The 18,656-nt window shown below is 46.9% G+C and overlaps 1 protein-coding gene across 8 annotated transcripts in view; it reads left to right on the forward strand.

Moving 5' to 3' along the window:
* Nucleotides 1-4,427: 4,427 nt before the first annotated feature.
* MAF (MAF bZIP transcription factor) overlaps nucleotides 4,428-18,656 on the forward strand; it is a 191,965-nt gene continuing 177,736 nt past the window's right edge. For 5 of the 8 annotated variants that reach the window (XR_012661985.1, XM_075101327.1, XM_075101329.1 and 2 more), the window contains exons 1-2: nucleotides 4,428-6,228; nucleotides 16,615-16,682. Coding sequence is in view for 6 of the 8 variants with exons in the window: in XM_075101327.1 (XP_074957428.1) it covers nucleotides 5,129-6,228; nucleotides 16,615-16,648 (1,134 nt within the window). In the remaining 2 variants the exon portion in view is untranslated. Of the gene's footprint in view, nucleotides 6,229-10,710; nucleotides 10,808-13,886; nucleotides 13,982-16,614; nucleotides 16,683-16,780; nucleotides 16,798-18,656 lie in introns of those variants that run through there. The other 3 variants (XR_012661986.1, XM_075101331.1, XM_075101325.1) reach the window with 3 other exon arrangements.

Here is an 18,656-nt window from a genome sequence, read left to right on the forward strand (position 1 = left end):
AGCAGACCTGATTTCCTTCCAGCAGATCTGCTGTCTTTGATTTCTTGTAGCACCAGCCCTCTGACATAAACAAATTGCTAACATCAAGGACCCAATCCTGCTTCCACTAAAATCAATACAAGTTTTGTCATTGGCTTCAATGGGATCAAGGATTCAATCCTGCAGTCCTTGGAGTCAATAGGGTTGGGGGTTTCTCTGTATAAGTAAGGTTGTGTTAATATGGCAGAACAGGCCTAAATTATATTGATTATTTGGATTCAAAGCCAAGCATAAAAACAGGATTAGGGGAAAGAGAGAAATGTTTGAGAAAGTGAGTTCAGAGCAGCATACATTTGTGGTGTGCACTGGGTCAGCAGGAACTCAGCCGGAGCAGTGGCACAGCCTCACTTAGCCCAGTCCATCGGAAAGTACTGGGGGGAACAGAGAGAAGACGTTCACTGTGGAGATCCTTTTTCATCTGCTCCTCCTAAAGTAAACCTCTCAGTCACTCATTCTTTATTAAAAATAAACAAAACATCATCAGAAGAAATTATTGTCACATATATACACACAGTGATTGATTCTGCTTCTTCACTGCTGCTTCTTTCCCTGTTCTCCGACACAGGGTTGTTCTGTGTTTCTGTAACACTACTGGCAAATCAGAATTTATTGTACATACGTTTCTCTTCCACTTAATAAAAAATATACCTATATTTTCAGATAAACTTTGTTAGTAATTCATGAGGTAAGTGACTATTTATGCTAATAAGGGAGAAATATATTCTCAAGCATAATGCATTACATAAATTTGAATGCAAAATGTTCAATTATGAAGTAAATACAGGTAATGCAAATAGTAAATTACATCCAATAAAAATATATAAAGAATGTGTCTTCAAAGAGAGAGAGGCTTTTATTTGCGTCTGTGAGTTGTTTAAAGAGAAAAGAATTAATAAATACTGAATTACTCTTATGATGATTTAGCTCATAATTCACCAATCCATAACGACTCCCACTAATCAGACTGTTGTTTCATACCCTCCAATATAAGGCAGGAGTGTTTCTTCAGCAATTTTATCCCTACCAGATTATCTCGTCTGATTCTATTAATTCTCTCCCATAAATCTGCTAACAGTGATATGTGATTTACTTACCCTGTTAACTGATCTGAAGACTGTTAAAAGGATTTATCTAGCACTGCACCTAGGAGCAGTTTATGCCTTATCACTCTGTTACTCTGAAGAAGTCTTTCTGAAATCAATTTGGCTGGTTTCATAGTTAAATTCAGCGGACACTGTTTAGTTCTGCACCATAAAATAAGACACTAGATAAACAAAAGGAGCAGTAACTGTACTTAATGTGTTGGTCTTGATACGTGTTTAAGTTATAACAAATTACACTCCGAGTCCATATAACTCATAACCTGCGTTCGCTTCTGCTAAATCTTCTGTGTTAGACACACGCACGCACGCTTCAGCGATGGAAGTTCTCGCATACGCTGCTGGCGTGCTCGTCCCGAAGCAGGGCGACCCGAGGATGTTTGGAGTTAATGTTTCACGTCCCCCTGCGCGATTTGTCAGAAAACTCTCCCACGATAAATACACATTAGTTTGAAGGCTTATGAACCGGGTCAGCAGCAAACTGGGAGCGAGGAGGGCTCCACGTTACGTCGTTGAACAGGGATGCTTAAAACCAAACGGGAGCAAGGGGCTATGAGAGGGTCGCTGGAGTGTTCCCTCTGCCTGGCTCAGGGCAGGATTGTTACAAGCAGCGCTGGGAAAAGGGAGCAGTCTGGGGGAATTGGCCTGCGATAATTGTGGAAAAACTGAAGACTGAATAGCTCCTAATTGAAATGAAAGTGTGTGATTGTTATGGAAGAAACACTGTTAATAGAGGACTGTAAATGTTTAGACACCCATTGTGAATAGCCAAATAATAAAGAAAAATACTACTAAAATGAGAATTATATAGTGCAGGGAGGATAATGTTGCTTCTGAAGGTTATCCAAAAATTGCTAATAATCTTTTTTTTTCTCTGCTGCGCTGAACAGTAGATGCAGCAGTTCTGTGTAACAATCACACAAGAACAATATTGTACAACTAATAATTTTACTCGCTGTTCTGGTAGGTCAGAGCTTCAATTAATTTGCAGCACTTGCTTACATTGGTATCAATTAAGAGACAGTCTCCATTAGCTCACACAATTTCATACTCTTTGTCTAGAGTTCAGAGTTTACTCAGGAAATTTACTCGGTTGCAAATGTAGCCCTGTGAATCCTCACATCCAAACAAACTATTTTGTGGGGCTGGAGCCACGTTTCCACAGCCATCTATCACACGGGCAAGTGAAATACCACAAGTGTACATTCTGAAAAGCAATAACCTTTTCATTTAAAAATATTAGCACACATTTTATGTCTCTCATAGGTGAGCATGTTAAGTGATATACAGTACCACATTCGCCTTGCTCAGGGAAAAAACAAGTACAGGGAATCGGACTGTCCTGGGGGGTTTTATGCTGTGAGCCTGGAAGTTTTGTTGATTCCAACGACGTGAAGAAATAGGAAAGCCAGCCCGAGTAGTTAAGTTGTATTAACTTTGTCATGAATCGCAATCTGTAAGATAAAGCTAGCAGATGTCCGCAGCTCTGTGTGTGCGGGTGTCTTTCGGGACCCTGCAGAACTATATTTTAATTTTGTTAGCGACGCTGGTAGCATTTTTTGGCTTTACGGAATCGCCTCTGTGATCGTCTCTAGATGTAGTTATCTTCCTAAATTTGCAGTATGCCCTACCTTTTTTAGCTGCCAGGAACAGTACATGCCGTATGACTTTCAGACGTTAGTACTGGCACTCATACTGATAATGGCATAGTCAGAAGATGTTATCCATTCGTAAATCCACCGGCCAAGTACTATTTCCTAAGCAGAGATTCCTTGGCTATTGCAAATGATGGTTTTCACAGTCGGTGAAAAATTACCCAGAGACTTGCCCGCACCTACGAAGTAATACCCTCTGCGCAGTTATAAATAGCAAACTCCGAGGGGGAAGGGACAGGGCAAGGGGAGAAGGGAGGATTTGAAGTACAATGTTCAAGAAGCTGGTTTAATATATGACCAAGTGTCAGAAGTCAGGTTTCTGAGAATTACTTTTCAGATAAACAACTTTATAGCACTGCACTTAATCTTACTTACTAGAGACATCTCATTTATCACGGAATTACAAGTAACTTTAATTCTATCGATATTCCCATAAAGCCCGGTCGGAAAATCGAGCCTGGCAGCCCCGGAGGCGGGGGGCCGCGGGCGCAGCCGGCCGGGCCGGGCCGGGCCGGGCCGAGCCGAGCCGAGCCGAGCCCAGCGGGGCCGGGGCCCGGCCGGGGGGGGCCCGGCCCGGCTCCCGCGGCTCCGCACCGGCCGGGGGCCGCCTCGGCACTGACCTTTCGACGAGAGATGGCGCTGTCGAGGTTTGAACGGAGCCGCTCCGCCGCTCCGCGTCCAGCCCGCTCGCCGCTCCACGGCCCCCCCCGGCCCCGGCCCCATCCCCCTCCCGGGGGGGGCGGCAGGGGAGGCTAAAGTAAATACAATTAGTTCTAAATGTATTAAATTAATTACTCCGGGCCAGCAGGCCAAGTGCGGTGGGGGCTGGCGCGGGGCTTGCAAACTTGCAGGGCTTTCGCACCTCTTGGCGGCGGCGGGGGAGGGGGGGAGTCGGTGCCCCGCAAAAAAATAATCGATAAATGACACGGGGGCGCTGCGGGGCGGGGGGAGGCGGGGAGCGGAGGGGAGCGAGTGACCCGGCACCGGCACCGGCACCGGGGGAGGGCCGGGCCGGCGGCAGGTAACCCGCGCCCGGCACGGCGGAGCCCCGCGCTACGGAGCGGCCCCGGAGGCGGCGCCGGGTCCCCGCCGGGGGCTGCCGGGGCGCTGCCCGGTGTCCGTCCGTCCGTCCCCCCACGGGGCGCTACCCCGCGTCTCTCCCCCCCCCCCCCCGCGGGCGCCGGGCCCGGCCGCACTGCGCTCCCCCCCCCCCCCCCCCCCCGCCCGCCGCGGCCGGAGGGAGCTGCCCCGCGCCCTCAGGTGCCCGCACCGCCCGGGCGGGCGGGGGCAGCCCCCGGGCACCCCGCCCCGGGGCAGGGCGCTCGCCCGAAGGCGCGGCGGGCCGCGGGGAGCGCGGCGGGCCGGGGCCGTCCCGGCGCGGCGGCGGAGCGGGAGGAGCGGCCCCGGGCGCGGCGCCGTCCCGCACCCGCTTACCCGGTGAGTCCGGCGGGCGGCGGCGGGCAGGAAGGGGTTAAGGCGCTCCCCAGCTGACAGTCAGCTGATGGGGCCCTGATTGACAGCTCCGAAAAGTTTCCTTGTTTCTATATGTTATGCTAATGAGGGCTGGGATGGCGGCAGCCCATTGGTCCGGCCGCCCAGTCAATTTCCTATTTGACGTCAGGAGCGCTATAAAACTCAGCAATGCTTTTAAACTCTCCTGCTGGATGAAACCTTTAAAATATTTTTCATCTTCTTGCTGTAGCTTTGGGGTCGAGATTTTTTTTTTTTCTCTCTCTCTCTCTTTTTTTTTTTTTTAACTATTATTATTATTATTTTTATTTTGGTTGCGATCTCGACTTTGATTTTTTTTTTTTTGTCTCCGCTCTTTTCCCTCCTCCCTTCCCCGATGAACCTCTCTTCTCGCTCCGCACTTTGCATGAGAAAGCCCAGAGGAAAGGCACCATGAAGTGTTAAAAATAACAAAACAAAACAACAACAACAACAAATTTACTCGCGACACCGCCAGCTAACACTTCCAGCTGCCGTTTGCAAGCTGCAAAAGAGAGAGAGAGGAGAGAGCGAGAGAAGGGAGGGAGAGAGGAGCTCAAAAAAAAAAAAAAAAAAAAACCCTTTATGCAAAAGGCGAATAGCAAGAGCCCCTCGCTCTGATGCATCAGCGGCAGCGGAGACTCTGCAAAGGATAACGCGGAGCGGGAGCGAGAGCCGCCGGGGCGAATTGGAGCGGAGGCTGCGAGGGGCCGTGGCGAGAGGCAGAGGCAGGAGAGAGCGGAGCGGAGCTCGCCAAAAATCAAGCTGGCTCACCCGGTGGCAACTCAGAGCAGTCCCCTCGCTCCCGGAGCGCACCCTTTCTGGAGGACTGTCAGCAGCAAAAGGATGGCATCAGAACTGGCAATGAGCAGCTCCGACCTGCCCACCAGTCCCCTGGCCATGGAATATGTTAATGACTTCGATCTGATGAAGTTTGAAGTGAAAAAGGAGCCGGTGGAGACCGATCGCATTATCAGCCAGTGCGGCCGCTTGATCGCCGGGGGATCGCTCTCTTCCACCCCGATGAGCACGCCCTGCAGCTCGGTGCCCCCGTCCCCCAGCTTCTCGGCGCCCAGCCCCGGCTCCGGCACCGACCAGAAGACCCACCTGGAAGACTACTACTGGATGACGGGCTACCCGCAGCAGCTCAACCCGGAGGCGCTGGGCTTCAGCCCCGAGGACGCGGTGGAGGCGCTGATCAACAGCAGCCACCACCCGCTGCCCGGCGCCTTCGATGGCTATGCTAGAGGGCAGCAGCTGGCCGCGGCCGCCGGCGCCGGCGGCTCCGTGCCGGCCGAGGAGATGGGCTCGGCGGCCGCCGTGGTGTCGGCGGTGATCGCCGCGGCGGCGGCGCAGGGCGGCGCGCCCCACTACCACCACCACCACCACCACCCGCACCACGGCGGCGGCGGCGGCGGCGGCGGCGGCGGCGGGCACCCCCACGCCGCGGCGCCGGGCAGCGCGCCGCCCTCCTCCGCCTCCTCGGCCGCCGGCTCCGGCGGCGGCGGCGGCGGCGGCGGCGGCGGCGGCGCCGGGGGGCTGCACCACCCGCACCACGGCGGCGGCGGCGGCGGCGGCGGCGGCGGCGGCCTCCACTTCGACGACCGCTTCTCCGACGAGCAGCTGGTGACCATGTCGGTGCGGGAGCTCAACCGGCAGCTGCGGGGCGTCAGCAAGGAAGAGGTGATCCGGCTGAAGCAGAAGAGGAGGACCCTCAAAAACAGGGGCTATGCCCAGTCCTGCCGCTTCAAGAGGGTCCAGCAGCGGCACGTCCTGGAGTCCGAGAAGAACCAGCTGCTGCAGCAAGTGGAGCACCTAAAGCAGGAGATCTCCAGGCTGGTCCGGGAGAGGGACGCCTACAAGGAAAAATACGAGAAGCTGGTCAGCAATGGCTTCAGAGAAAACGGATCCAGCAGCGACAACCCTTCCTCTCCAGAGTTTTTCATGTGAGTTCCCACAGCCTTGCCACCTTAACTAAAAGTTCTCCGTGTGAGTTGTTGTTGGGGGCTTTGCTAGAGCGACAACCCAGCTTGCCACCTTGTATTACTTTTTTAAAAAAAAAAAATACAAAAAAACAAAAAAAAACTCAAAACAATTTTAAAACAAAGTTGTTTTTTGGGTTGGTTTTTGGTTTTGGTTTTTTTTTTTTTTTCCTTTTTAAGGTGGGCTGGCTCCGTGTTGGCCAACCTAAAGTTCTACATGAGTTTCTTTTCTGTTTATTATTATTTTTTTTTATTTTTGTGGGGGCTTGCTGTTGTGGTTTTGTTTTTTTTTACATTTAAAAGATCCAACTCGCCACCAACTCAGTTCTTCATATGAAGCTTGCTCTTCTTTGAAACCTGCCATCCACATTATATATATATATATTTTTAAGTTCATGAGGTTTTTTTTCTTTTGAGCTTGCTGTGTCCAAAAAAAGTCAGATTTTTTTTTTTTGCCATCCTGAGTTCTTCATATGAGATTTGAGCTTTGCAAAAAGAAAAATAAAATAAAAAATACAAAAAAAAAAACAAAACAAAAACAAAAAATACAAAAACAAAGTGAAATTTTTAGACTCCAGCTTGCTGAGTTCCATCAGTTTTTAGCGTTGTTGTGCAAAACTAGAGATATACCTAGATCAACCTGCCAAAATCAAGCCTGCATCAACCTTCGGTGTGTTCATGTGAGTTTTGGCCTTAATCTGCCAAACGTGAGACTTTAGTCTGCCATTAGAATCCCATACTCATCTCATGCATTACGCTTGCTATTTTGTCTTAGCAACAATGAACTATAACTGTTTCGAAAGACTATGAAAAAGAGACGTTATATTAATAAAAAACCCTGCATGCTGGTCATGTAAGGTATAATTATTTTTTTTTTTTTCTTTTGCTTGGAAATGGACTTTTGGAGACTATTATGGCATGGCATTCATCCTTTTGTTTTATTGCCTCATCACTTTTTTGGGTTGAAAGCAAAAAAGTGCAACCTTTGATCTTCCTCCTCCTCTTCCTCCCCATTAAAGTTTGCATCTGCTCTAAAACTGCTTTGAGTTACTCAAAACTTCAGACTTCCTTTTAAATGCACTGAAGCATTCCCTCTCAAAAAACATGCCAGAATGGATTTTGATAACCTAATGTGGCAAAAAAAAAAATTAAAAAAAAAGAACTTTGGAAAGATGTTCCAAAACAAAATTCGCATCCCACTTGGGGGGGACATTGAAACCATGCTGTTGCCTAAAACAGTCTATTGACTAAAATTATTATAATTGACTTAAAAATTGATTTTAAATGATCTGCCCCATTTTTTTTTTTCCTTTTGCATTTGGTCATTGTCAAATGTGGAATGCTCTGGGTTCTTAGTATATAATTTAATTCTAGTTTCTGTCATCTGTTAGCCCAGTTAAAATGTATGCTACAGATAAAGGAATGTTATAGATAAATTCGAAAGAGTTAGGTCTGTTTAGATGTAGATTTTTTTTTTAAAGATTGATGCACTAAATTGTTTACTGTCGTGATGTAAAGGGGGGTAGAATTTGCAACGGGACTGTTTTAAAAAGTAGTTTATGCAGCATGTGCTTGCAACTTAAATATAAGTTGGGTATATGTAGTCCTTGCTATACCACTGACTGTATTTGAAAACCAAAGTATTAAAAGGGGGAGGCACCCCTGTTTATATCTATAGGGGTATTTTACATTCAAAATGTATGGGTTGTTTTTTTTTTTTTCAAAATTGAAGTATTTGGGACTGAATTGCACTAAGATATAACCTGCAAGCATATAATACAAAAACAACAAAAAAAATTACGAACCTGTTTAGAACGCTAATACAATTTATGCAGTTATACAGATGGCATTACTGCACAGTTTTAAAATGATGCAGATTTTTTTACAGTTGTATTGTGGTGCAGAACTGGATTTTCTGTAACTTCAAAAATTCCACAGTTTTAAAGGCAATAATCAGTAAATTTTATTTTCAGGGACTTATATCCTGTCTTTTAAAAAAAAAAAAAAATGGAAAGTAAATCTTACCACAATAAATATAAAAAAATCTTGTCAGTTACTTTTTCTTTTACATATTTTGCTGTGCAAAATTGTTTTATATCTTGAGTTACTAACTAACCACGTGTGATGTTCCTATGTGCTTTTCTTTCATTTTCGACTCTATGGTTATATCAAAAGAGAGAATAATCTACAATAATAAACTGCATTTTTTTGATTCCGTACTCAGTTTCTTAGTCTGTAGTTTAAAGTTCAATAACTCCGAGAGCAGTACTTCAGCGTACTGCCTGGTGAAGGGGTGATGCTGATACAAGTGCTGGACTCAATGATATTCAGGAGGGGAGAAGGAGAAGGATAGCTTCGTGTAAAATGGAAAACTGTTGCCCGCTAGAAATCAAGCTATCTTCCAGGTAGATGAAAAACGTGAGCTTTCAGGTGCTGCTTCTGACTTCTCAGTATTGTGATGAGCTCAGTTTCAGTGACTCAGATCATCCCACCAGGTTTTAGGAGATCTCAAAGGGGAGGTCTGCTTAAAAACCTGATGACATGATACGGCCCTATATTTTGATTGTTTTATGATGGAGTGAAGCGAAAGGGAAGACTTCACATCCTCTTATCATCTGATCCCAGCAAAGCATGCCAGTCTCTAGTAAGAGATGACACCGCATCAGGGCATCAGGCTTGGCTTGTCACAGAGCCACTTAACACTAGATTGAAAGATTTCTTGCCATTTGGGTCCATACTGCCTCCTTTTTTTCTTTCCTTTGCCTTCCCCCCCTTCTTCTTCCGTTTCCCCCCAGTTTTCTTTTCTTTTCTTTTTTTTTTTTTTTGCTACAGGCCTTAGAAAGCCCAGAGCTGAGAAGCAGAGAAAACAGAAAAAAAAAAAAAATTCAGAGGACTTCCTCCAACTTCTGGGAGTTACTTGTGCTAGACGTTCAGGTGTCCAAGCCCCCCTTCCGTGCAGTTCTCATGTCAAAGGGCATTTTGACTTCGAAAGGCTCCTCAAACCCTCAACCCAGTCCGTTTAAAGCCACCTTCCCCGAGACCCTCCAGTGTCCGTTTGCAGAGTCCTCTCCCACTCTTTGAATGGCATTATCTGCCCAGTTTATTTGAGAAGCAGAGGCCTCTCCGAAGGATGCTCCAGCCCCTCCAGGATAGGGCTTTTATCTCCAGACCTAGGCTCATAAACCCAGCACTTTTTTTTTTCCTTTATTTTTTTCCCCCTGCTGTTGGCGCAACTTCTTCCCAGCTGTAAGGTCATCCCTCCTGGGCACTGGTGGCACTGAAAGGAGAGGACCTGTTGCCACTCCTCTGCCCGTTTGGTCCAGTCCATGGCTTGGACCCCATCCTGCCCTGTGCGCCGAGGTCAGGATGCGGCCCTGAGGCCCCCCATGGTGCCTGCACCCATGAGGGCCTGCGTCAGCGGGCGCTGGGTGCTGCTGGAGGTCAGCCTGCTCCCGCTGAGGTACCTCTGGAGGCGATGGACACCTGGCCGCTCTGTGGGTGACAGTGGGCGTCGGTGGCCGTGGTCCCCGATGCCGATGCTGCAGCTCGCCCCTCCCCAGTGCCAGGGCACCAGCCTGCCCTTTGGCATCTGACCTGCTGTTGCACCAGGGTTTGAGTAATGGTTCAAGCTCCAGATTCTGGTTAATTCGAGTTCTATTTTCTGGTTAATGTGTAATCTGTGGGTAAACTGGTTGCTATTGGCCAAGCAGAGAGTTATCTCCTCTCATAAAGACGGGGCTGCTTTTTATTTCTTCTCCCACCTCCCCTTCCCCGGCTGAGCCTTTACTGATGCCCAGGGTTTTTTGCAGGGGGTCACTTAGAGGCTTTGCTGCTGCCCTTGCCGAGAGCTCCCGAAGGAGCCCTGCCCTAAGGAAGGGAAGGGACGAGGCCTCTCCTCGGCAAAGCCCTGGCCAAAGCTGCACTGCAGCCCCCGAGGGAGCGCAGAGCCCCAAGCCCCCAGAGCAGGACCCGCTTCTGGTCCAGCCTCATCCCCGCGCCCCTCTGCCGCTGCAAGGTTCCTCGCAGGCAAAGTTAGGAGCAGACACTAGGATTTGAAAAGTATTGTGAATCAACCGAGCAGCGCAGAGCGACGGGAGCACTGCTGCCTCCCTGAAGTATCTTCTTTCTCACAGGAAAAAAAAAAACCCTGTTTGAACAGGGATAAGAGAAATCCTTCCTAGAAATAGACTGAGTGCAAAAGGGAAAATTCCCATCACACACCCAACCTGAGAGGGAAAAAAGGCTCTCTCCCAGTTCGGCATCGTTATGACACAGTGCAGTCTTGCTTTGCAAATAAAAAAAAATGCAGCCTTCCTTAGGCTGCACTTGAATTTCAGCCTGAAGCACGCCAACTGCCCAACTGAAGGGGGGTAGAAAAATAGGTGCACCTTTTAATGGTCACGAAAGCAAAGCGAGTATTGGGGTTCTCTGTATGAATCATTGCAGGGGAGCGCCCACCTTTGCCGCAGGACTGCTTGCTGAGGACTAATTGGAACCGCTCTGCTCTGAATAACCTACATTCATTAATCACCCCTCGCTTGACTCTGGCCTCGATCCTGCTCCCATTGAGCTCAGAGGTACAATCCCTGGGGATTTCAAGGGGGAGCAGGATCCTGCTCTTCTCCCGCAGGTACCTCGCTGGCTAAAGCAGGGGGAACGCTGCCCGAGCTCCGCAACCGTGTGTCAAAAGGCATGCGTGGTCTTAATCCCCCCATCACTAACAATGTCCTGTTTCTCCCATAGTCCCATAGTCCTTTCCCATTTATTAACTACGTTACAAAGAACTTTCATGTGACCAGTGCTGGGAGATACGCGCCCGGAGAGCGGCCCTTTGCTGGCTGGGAAATGGTGTGCACTGCGGCTCAGCCCCCGCCTCCCTCCCCATCCCACCTTACCCCGAAGCCTTTTTTATATATCCCCCCCCCCTCCAAAATGAAACATAACCCTCTGCCCGACCTCCAGGCTTCTGCCGAGCAGAGTCTAAGAGTATTTTTGTGTTTGCGCTGCAGCGTTTTCCTTACTGGAGAAATGTCATCCCGGACCACATCCTGAAAAACAGAGGGAAATATCCCGGTCACACCAGTGTATATTTATTTCTTGAACAATTTCTCGCCGCTGCTGGGCAGGTGCCGTGCGAGGGGCGCCTGTTTGCAATGAGAGCAGTGAGAGCTTCTGTTTATTAGAAAGTCTTCTTCATCCTTTTAAAACAAAAACGCCTGCGCTGAATCAAAATGCCACTTGAAAACTACCCCCACGTGAATCATGGCAGCAAATTTTTAGTTTAAAAAATGAACTTTCCCAGCTCTTTTTTCCTTTCCCTTCCGAAAGCTTTTGCGCAGCTGTTTCCTCCCCCTCCCTCTGCGTAGCGTGTAGGAAGTTCTTGATCTAGAATCATTCATAATTTTAATACCAATTTCTATTTGACATAATATACTAATATCAGATAGAGAGTGTAGCTGCTTCCTGGATTTAGGGAGGAAATGATGCATATATCAGAATTATCTGCTCGGATGCCAGAACTACACTGGTGTCATTTCAGCATGTGCTGCATTGAAAGGAAATCCTCTATATTTATTACTCTGATCATCAGAGGAGCTAAATGGACCCACTGTTTCTGACACCTGTTCAGATGGCTGAATTTAAAATTTCATGCAGGAAAAAAAAAATCCTGCATACTTCAATGTTAGGAATTAAGATTTTTCTTAATCTTTCTGAATCGCTTTGTTGTGAGCGGCTGCCATGAGGCTTGGGCATTCCAGGGGTAGCTATGGAGAGTGGGATAGATTTTGTTTGCTCAGCCGGGACAAGAAACAATCCTGCTTGTACACACACACACACACACACACACTCGAGCTGTCTGTAGTCAAATGCTTCAGATATCTGTTTTAAGTGCAGGGTTCGGTATGAATAACACGAGGTAGCACACCCCAGGACGTGGCAAGGTGAGCGGCTGTTGAGAGAACTGGTCTTTTCGGGAGGGAGCTGAGCACTCAGCCACTTCACACTTTTAAGGCTCCTCTAATGAATTTTTCAGGCACAGCAGATACGAATCAATAGATTAAAATACTGTACACTCTGCCGCATCTAATTCTTGAGTGCCTGAAATTGTGGGGGAGGACCGAGAATAACATTTGTCACTCTCTGAGGGCTGAGTGCATTCAGATTTGTGAGCTCTAAGCCAACACGATGCAAAAATAGTCCAGGATGTGACTTAACTTTTCGAGTGAAAAGCAAAAGGCCAGGGATCAGCGAGGCTGTAACCGAGTGTAACAGCAGATAGGCAGCTCCAGCTTCAGCCCCAGCTATCTACCACCGTATCAGGTTGACCCGGCACAGCGTGATAACGTCTCAGCGCCCTCAGTGCAAGCTGCCCATATCTTACTGCTCTCTGAAATGATAATTTTCTTTTCTATTGCTGTACCCACTTTTTTTTTTTTTTTAATCCTAAGTCTAGCTTCTAAACCCGTGCCACTTCCCACGCAGCAGTGAAGTGTGCAGGCCTGTAGATGTGGTGCAGTGAGTTACGGGGATGGAGATTGCCCTGCCTCTCTCCACGCTTGGTTTGAAGCCCTGTGGACTTTGTGACATGATTTTCTGGTTTGGTTTTTTTTTTTCCTAATTATTATTTATTTAATTTTTTAATGCATCTCTATCAGCTGTCTTGCATGGAGGGAATCAAAACCAGAGCAGAAGTTTGCTAGCAGTGGTCCTTCTGCACCACGCAACAAAAAAAATACCCAGCAGACAACAAATTGAGCAATGTCTTCAAGTTTCCAGCGGGGGTAGGGAATGGAGTGTCCCTGGTTGCAGCTCTCAATTGTTAATTCATAAAGAAGCACAGTCCTGAAAAATGTTCCCAGCAGCTTGTCCCCCGTTACAGCAGAAATGTCAGTGGCTGCGTTCGGAGGCGTTGAGGCTCAACACCCTGTTTCAGCGCAAGCTCTGGCATTTCCCAGCCCCTCATCCCTTGGTTTTTAGCATTAAACTCGAGTGTCCCCGAGGGCGGAGGGGTGTCGGGGAGACCAGGGGGCTCAGGACGGCGGGGGCACACGCGTTTGCCTCCCCGCTGCCGGCCGGCACCTGCCTCAGCCGAGGGCGAGCAGCGCATTTTGGGAGGATTTTGGCACGGATTCTTAAACCCCTGCTTCCAGCAGCTTGCAGATAACCCGGGCCGGGGAGGGGGTGTATGTATAGCGGTGTAAGCCCCCCCCCCGTCCCCCCGACCAGCCCTCCATCGGCGCCCGCGGGGCGCTCGGCGGGCAGCAGCCGCAGCGGCGGGGCCGGGGGTGGCGGGGCCCGGCGGGGAGCCGCGCCTCGCACCGCCCCGGCCGCCCCGGCCTGGCCGCCCCGTCGGGGGGGCGCAGGCCCGCCCCGGGCCCCCGGCCCCGGGCACACGCATCCCCCCGCCCCCCCGGGCCGGGCCGGGGCGATGGAGCAGCTCGCACGCACACGCGGTGCGGGGGCTGGCCCAAGCCCCGGGGTCCCACGGCGGCCAGGTGCGGGGCGGGGGGGCACAGGGACCCGGGCGGGGCACCGGGGGGGACGGGAAGGGTGAGGGCAGCATCCTTTGTTTGTTTGTTTGCTTGTTTGTTTGTTTCTAAATTCAATTCCTGGAACAAAAGGGGAGTCTGTGCGTAACTAAAGGATCCGTCCGTGCATCCAAAGCTTAGCTCCGGTGTGTCACCCAGGCGGCTGCAGCTGGCTGACCGACCCCTAGGTATGTTCACTGAGCACTTCCCCTCACTTTGTTCACAGCCGCCTCGTTTCTCTTCTCTTTTCTTTTCTTTTCTTTTCTTTTCTTTTCTTTTCTTTTCTTTTCTTTTCTTTTCTTTTCTTTTCTTTTCTTTTCTTTTCTTTTCTTTTCTTTTCTTTTCTTTTCTTTTCTTTTCTTTTCTTTTCTTTTCTTCTTTCATTTTAATCCTTTTTCCTCTTTTCCTCTTCCTCCCTTTCCCATTTTTTTCCTATTTTAATTTTTTCCCCTTCCTTTTCTTTTTCCTTCCTTTCCCCTTCTCACCTGTGCTCACACGGAGACTAATCTAAACCCCGTTGCAATCAAAGGGAGCTTCTTGAATGACATTTTGGATCAGGCCCTGAGATTTCTGCAGGGAGCAAGGGTGGGGGTGGGCCCAGGATTTACATTTCGTGGCTTTTAAAGAATCTGAAGTACAGAGAATGGCTCTTTCTGAGGCTGAGTTTCCCAAATCTGTGTGGATGTATCTCAGAGTGTGTATGTGTTTAAACTTAAAGCCCTTTTCTGTAAGAAAGCGGGGAGATGCACTTTCCTGCAGCCTGCACCCTGCTTCTCCAATTTTGAAACAAAAGTTCTGCCAAGGCCTTGACAGTGACCTGTCGTGATGCTAAAGGGGATGGGGATAGAATCAGTTTTATTTATTAGCATCAGCTTCGAAGGCTGTGGTGCTCTCCACTGCAAACAGCCCCTGCTCCCTCAAGCACTTGGAGCTGTTACAGTGAAACATTAGAGACAATGAAAATGAGCCCGAAAGTGAACCGAACAAGACCAGGTATTTTTTTTTTCTCCCCGTCCCCACACCCCCAACTTAACTGCTCCCAAATTCCCTGATGAAAGCATTTTAATATGTAGGAAGAGCTGCTGGAGCCTGCAATGCCATTCAGTGTTTTGTGGTGTGGGATGAACAGATTTTCCCTTCTGTAGGGTTTCCTCTTGCAAAGTCATTGTAGAGGAGGGAATACTGTAAGATTAAATATGGTTAAAATACTATATTCATGTCACACCAGATACAGTCTCCAGACTGTGCACAGTCTTTCAGCTTCCTTTATTGTGAAATCCTTTTAAAATAGCACAGTATAGAGTAGAAAACTTATTGAAATATAACTCTCTTGCACCAACTCTGTCATAAAATGAAGGAAAGTGATCAGCCTTCTTAAATTAATAAATCTGCTTAGTGTCTCTGGCTGCCTTCACGCTGTCTTACTTTCTTTGACTCTTCCCTTATTAATAAACTGATAGTTAAATAAAGCTGCTAAATGAATCAATGCGCCTTGCCAATGAAAGCGGGTTGGTGCCATCCTGTTTCAGGTCTCCTGTGATGTGGCTGAATGGTTGTGGTTTTAGAGAAGGGATGGCCTCGGCAAAGGCTGAGACTGCTAAAAGCAGGCTGACCACATCGTTTTCTGGATGCTCTTCAGGTGTGAGGTTTGAGTACTTATTCCTCTTGGCCCCATGCATTAATAACAGGATGGATTCACCGGCTGGCATGAAAGCAGAGGTTGTCTTGGGGAAAGTGACACCAAAGGTCTATGGGAGTCATTTGCTTTAAGAGATCCCTGCTGTGGGCCAAGTATTGCATTTAAGGAAGCACCTTCCCCTTTCTCAAAAAAAACCCAAACCAAACCAAAACAACCAAACCCAAAAGGAAAGGAAAGCCAAAGGAAAAACGAATCGTTGCTTACAGTGGTGTGAGGGGACCATTTCCATGTGCCTGTCCCACCTTTGGGTGGCATGTGGGAGAGGGATCGTTCTGTTTTCAAAGCTGCAGAGCTGACCTGGAATCAAATGCTGGAAAAGCACCTATAGTTTGTCTTGCTTTTTTTTTTTTATATTCAAACCGATCAGACTTGTGGTTTATCCTTGCTCTGATTATGCTGTACGGTTAGAATAGATGGATGGAGCTGAAGCATTCCTGCAGGCGGTTTAGAGAAAATATATGTGTATGCCTGTGTATGCACACTCAGGGAGAGAAAGTTAACTGTAAGGGACACACCAAAATATCCATATTTAAGAAATGTGGATTGACTCATCGACTTATCTCACTTATTGTACAAAGATTCACTCTATGTTGAATTTTTTTTTTTTAAATTAGATTTTAAATATGTGTTGACAGGATGAATTTGTACAGTGTGAATAACCGCAGGGAGAAATGACAGCTCTGCTTTTGTTATTAAACTACTGTCTGGAAAATAATGGAGTGTGTACAAAAATTGATTATTATTTTGCCAATTACATTAGTGCAGCTAATAGCAATCATTAAGAAAGAAATACAGAAAGCTACACGCTTTCAGGTCTAAGAAGCTGATATTCACTGGTGAGGCAAAAATATGTGTTTTTAAGGTAATTTGTCAGTAAGAGTCTCCTGTTATTAATGTGAAGTAAAGACTAGATGTGTGAGCTAGAAATGTTTCACTTCAAACTGTGTTAATTTCTTCTTCACTCACTCACAGTTAATAAACAGTTCAAGAGACTTTCTAAATTTAATTTAGAATTTGAATATACAAGCTCCTATTCTGTACCATAGTGGCACAGCAGACATGTTTTACAATGTTAAAAATTCCTTTTAATAATGGTTTATTTTAATATATTTACTAAATTAGGTACCCGAGAGAATCGTCTACAACGGTGATGTGAAAATCCCTGTTACCTGAGGTCAAAATAAAAAAAGGTATGTTTTCATTTTCATTAGGAGTTTGACATATTTCAGCAGGGGTGGTAATTTCTCTGCTTTGTTTTCTGCTGCTAAGACTGTGCTTTTTGGTCCAGCCCCAGGGAGCCGGTGACAGTCTGTGGTGCAGTTTCCTGGGCTTTCGAGTGAGGCTGACTTTCAGGTGCCTACAAGAACGATTTGCAATGATGGGGCTTTGTACTTTTGTCAGCCAGGCAGCTCTCCCGTGTCCCACAACTCATATATAATCCTCTGCAAATGTTTTCTTTCTTTTTCTTCAAATGCTAGCGTTCAGACATCAGCTACGGGGATTAAGGATGGGTCTTCTGAAGATCTCCCTCAGATCTTGATGAACATCATGAGTCTGAGTTAGACAACTTCTGTACTTACAAATTACAGTAGAGTTTAATTCGCAGCACTGCTTTCCTCTGGAAATTTGTGTTCATTCAGTCTGTCAACATTGACTGAAAAATACGCCGCTAATGAAAATGTGGGAATTAAACTTTCAGTCCCTTCCCCTGCTGGACTCAACCTAGGCGCTTTATTTTTCCTGCGGAATCTGATTTTTATTGACCTTGACTATAAAAAATACTAAGTGGCTTAAATGAGCACCAAGGTTGCAATGACAGATTCCTGTGTGAATTTTTTTATGAAACCTCCTATTTTAGTGAAGAACACAGGCTGCTGTGTAGCCTTCATCAGCACTTATGTGCCGTTAGAAAACAGTTGAATTTTGTTAGCTCATGGAATTAAGCTTATTTTATTCTTTATTATTTAATGTTATTTTTTATTATTTAAAATTTGAGTGAGGATGGGGAAGTTGCAAATGGTGCTCTAGGCTCTATGTTAAATAGCACCAAGCGGAGTTTTGTTGGTGTATAGACTGTGGGAGTAGGTTTCTCAACGGGCACCAGAAGAGGTTCATTTTGAGCCTGATGCTCCTCTAACTTCCCCGAGGAAGAGGCCGGGTAGGGTTTTGCCTGCAATGCATTTATTTTTTTCTCTGTTTCACCACTGTAAATGGGAGGGAAACCAGACCACTTGTTTTTTTGTGAGACCTTAAAGCGCAATATGCTTTTTGCGAGAACAGAGCCAAGTCGTGATTCAGCTGAAGTAAATACATGAAGTACGTATTTTCCTTACAAAGGTGCAGCACGTGTTCCATCACCTTGTTCCTAGTGTAATGGTTCTAAATTCAATAATCCTATAGGAAAACTTTCATGGTTCCTGTAATTTAAATATGTGACTATTAGATTTTTATAAATAATATGACACACATTCTTGTTATCTGTATAATAAAAAAGCAAAAGCTTTTTCTCTGGTGGACGCTTGTGATCTCAGGATTTGCTTAGCCTGCTGGTCTCTAGGACAACTCCTTGTGCCTTCCTTCCAATATTTTGTGGTTACACTTTCACATATTATAGAAAAAAAAACCCAGCAGCAAAATCCGTTCCTTTTAAGCAAATAGCTCTTGGGTCTCGGAAGAGTTAACGAACTTTTATGGCAAGGTTCAGACAGTTCTGACCCCTATGGTAATATTTCATCTAAGGTTACTGTTGGGAGAGAAATCAAATTTCAGCTGTGAACATGATTGACAGGTGAAAGCAAGAGAGAGAAAGACATCTGGTCAGATGGGGAATTTGGGAAGGAGAAGGACAATTCAGGGAAGTGTCTCTGTGATATTAGGAATAATAAGCTTAGATATGAAAACTCCAGTACTCCACGCTCTCTGGAGGCGCGCTTACTTGATATTCATGGAGGTGGTTTGGTTGGGGGAATTTAAGACTGTGCATTTATAGCACTGGACACTAGTCTCCATGGTCTAACTTACTAACTTGACTCCTTTGAAGGAATTGTGTTATTTCTGGCATACTTTTAGCATTTTGAGGCAATTCATTTTATGAGTGTGACTGGAATATTTGGTGGTTGCTAGTTAAGAGGTTCTCACCATAATGTCTCTCGCGGGTCAGATGG

Source organism: Phalacrocorax aristotelis, chromosome 8 (genome assembly GCF_949628215.1).
Source record: "Phalacrocorax aristotelis chromosome 8, bGulAri2.1, whole genome shotgun sequence".
NCBI lineage: Eukaryota > Metazoa > Chordata > Aves > Suliformes > Phalacrocoracidae > Phalacrocorax > Phalacrocorax aristotelis.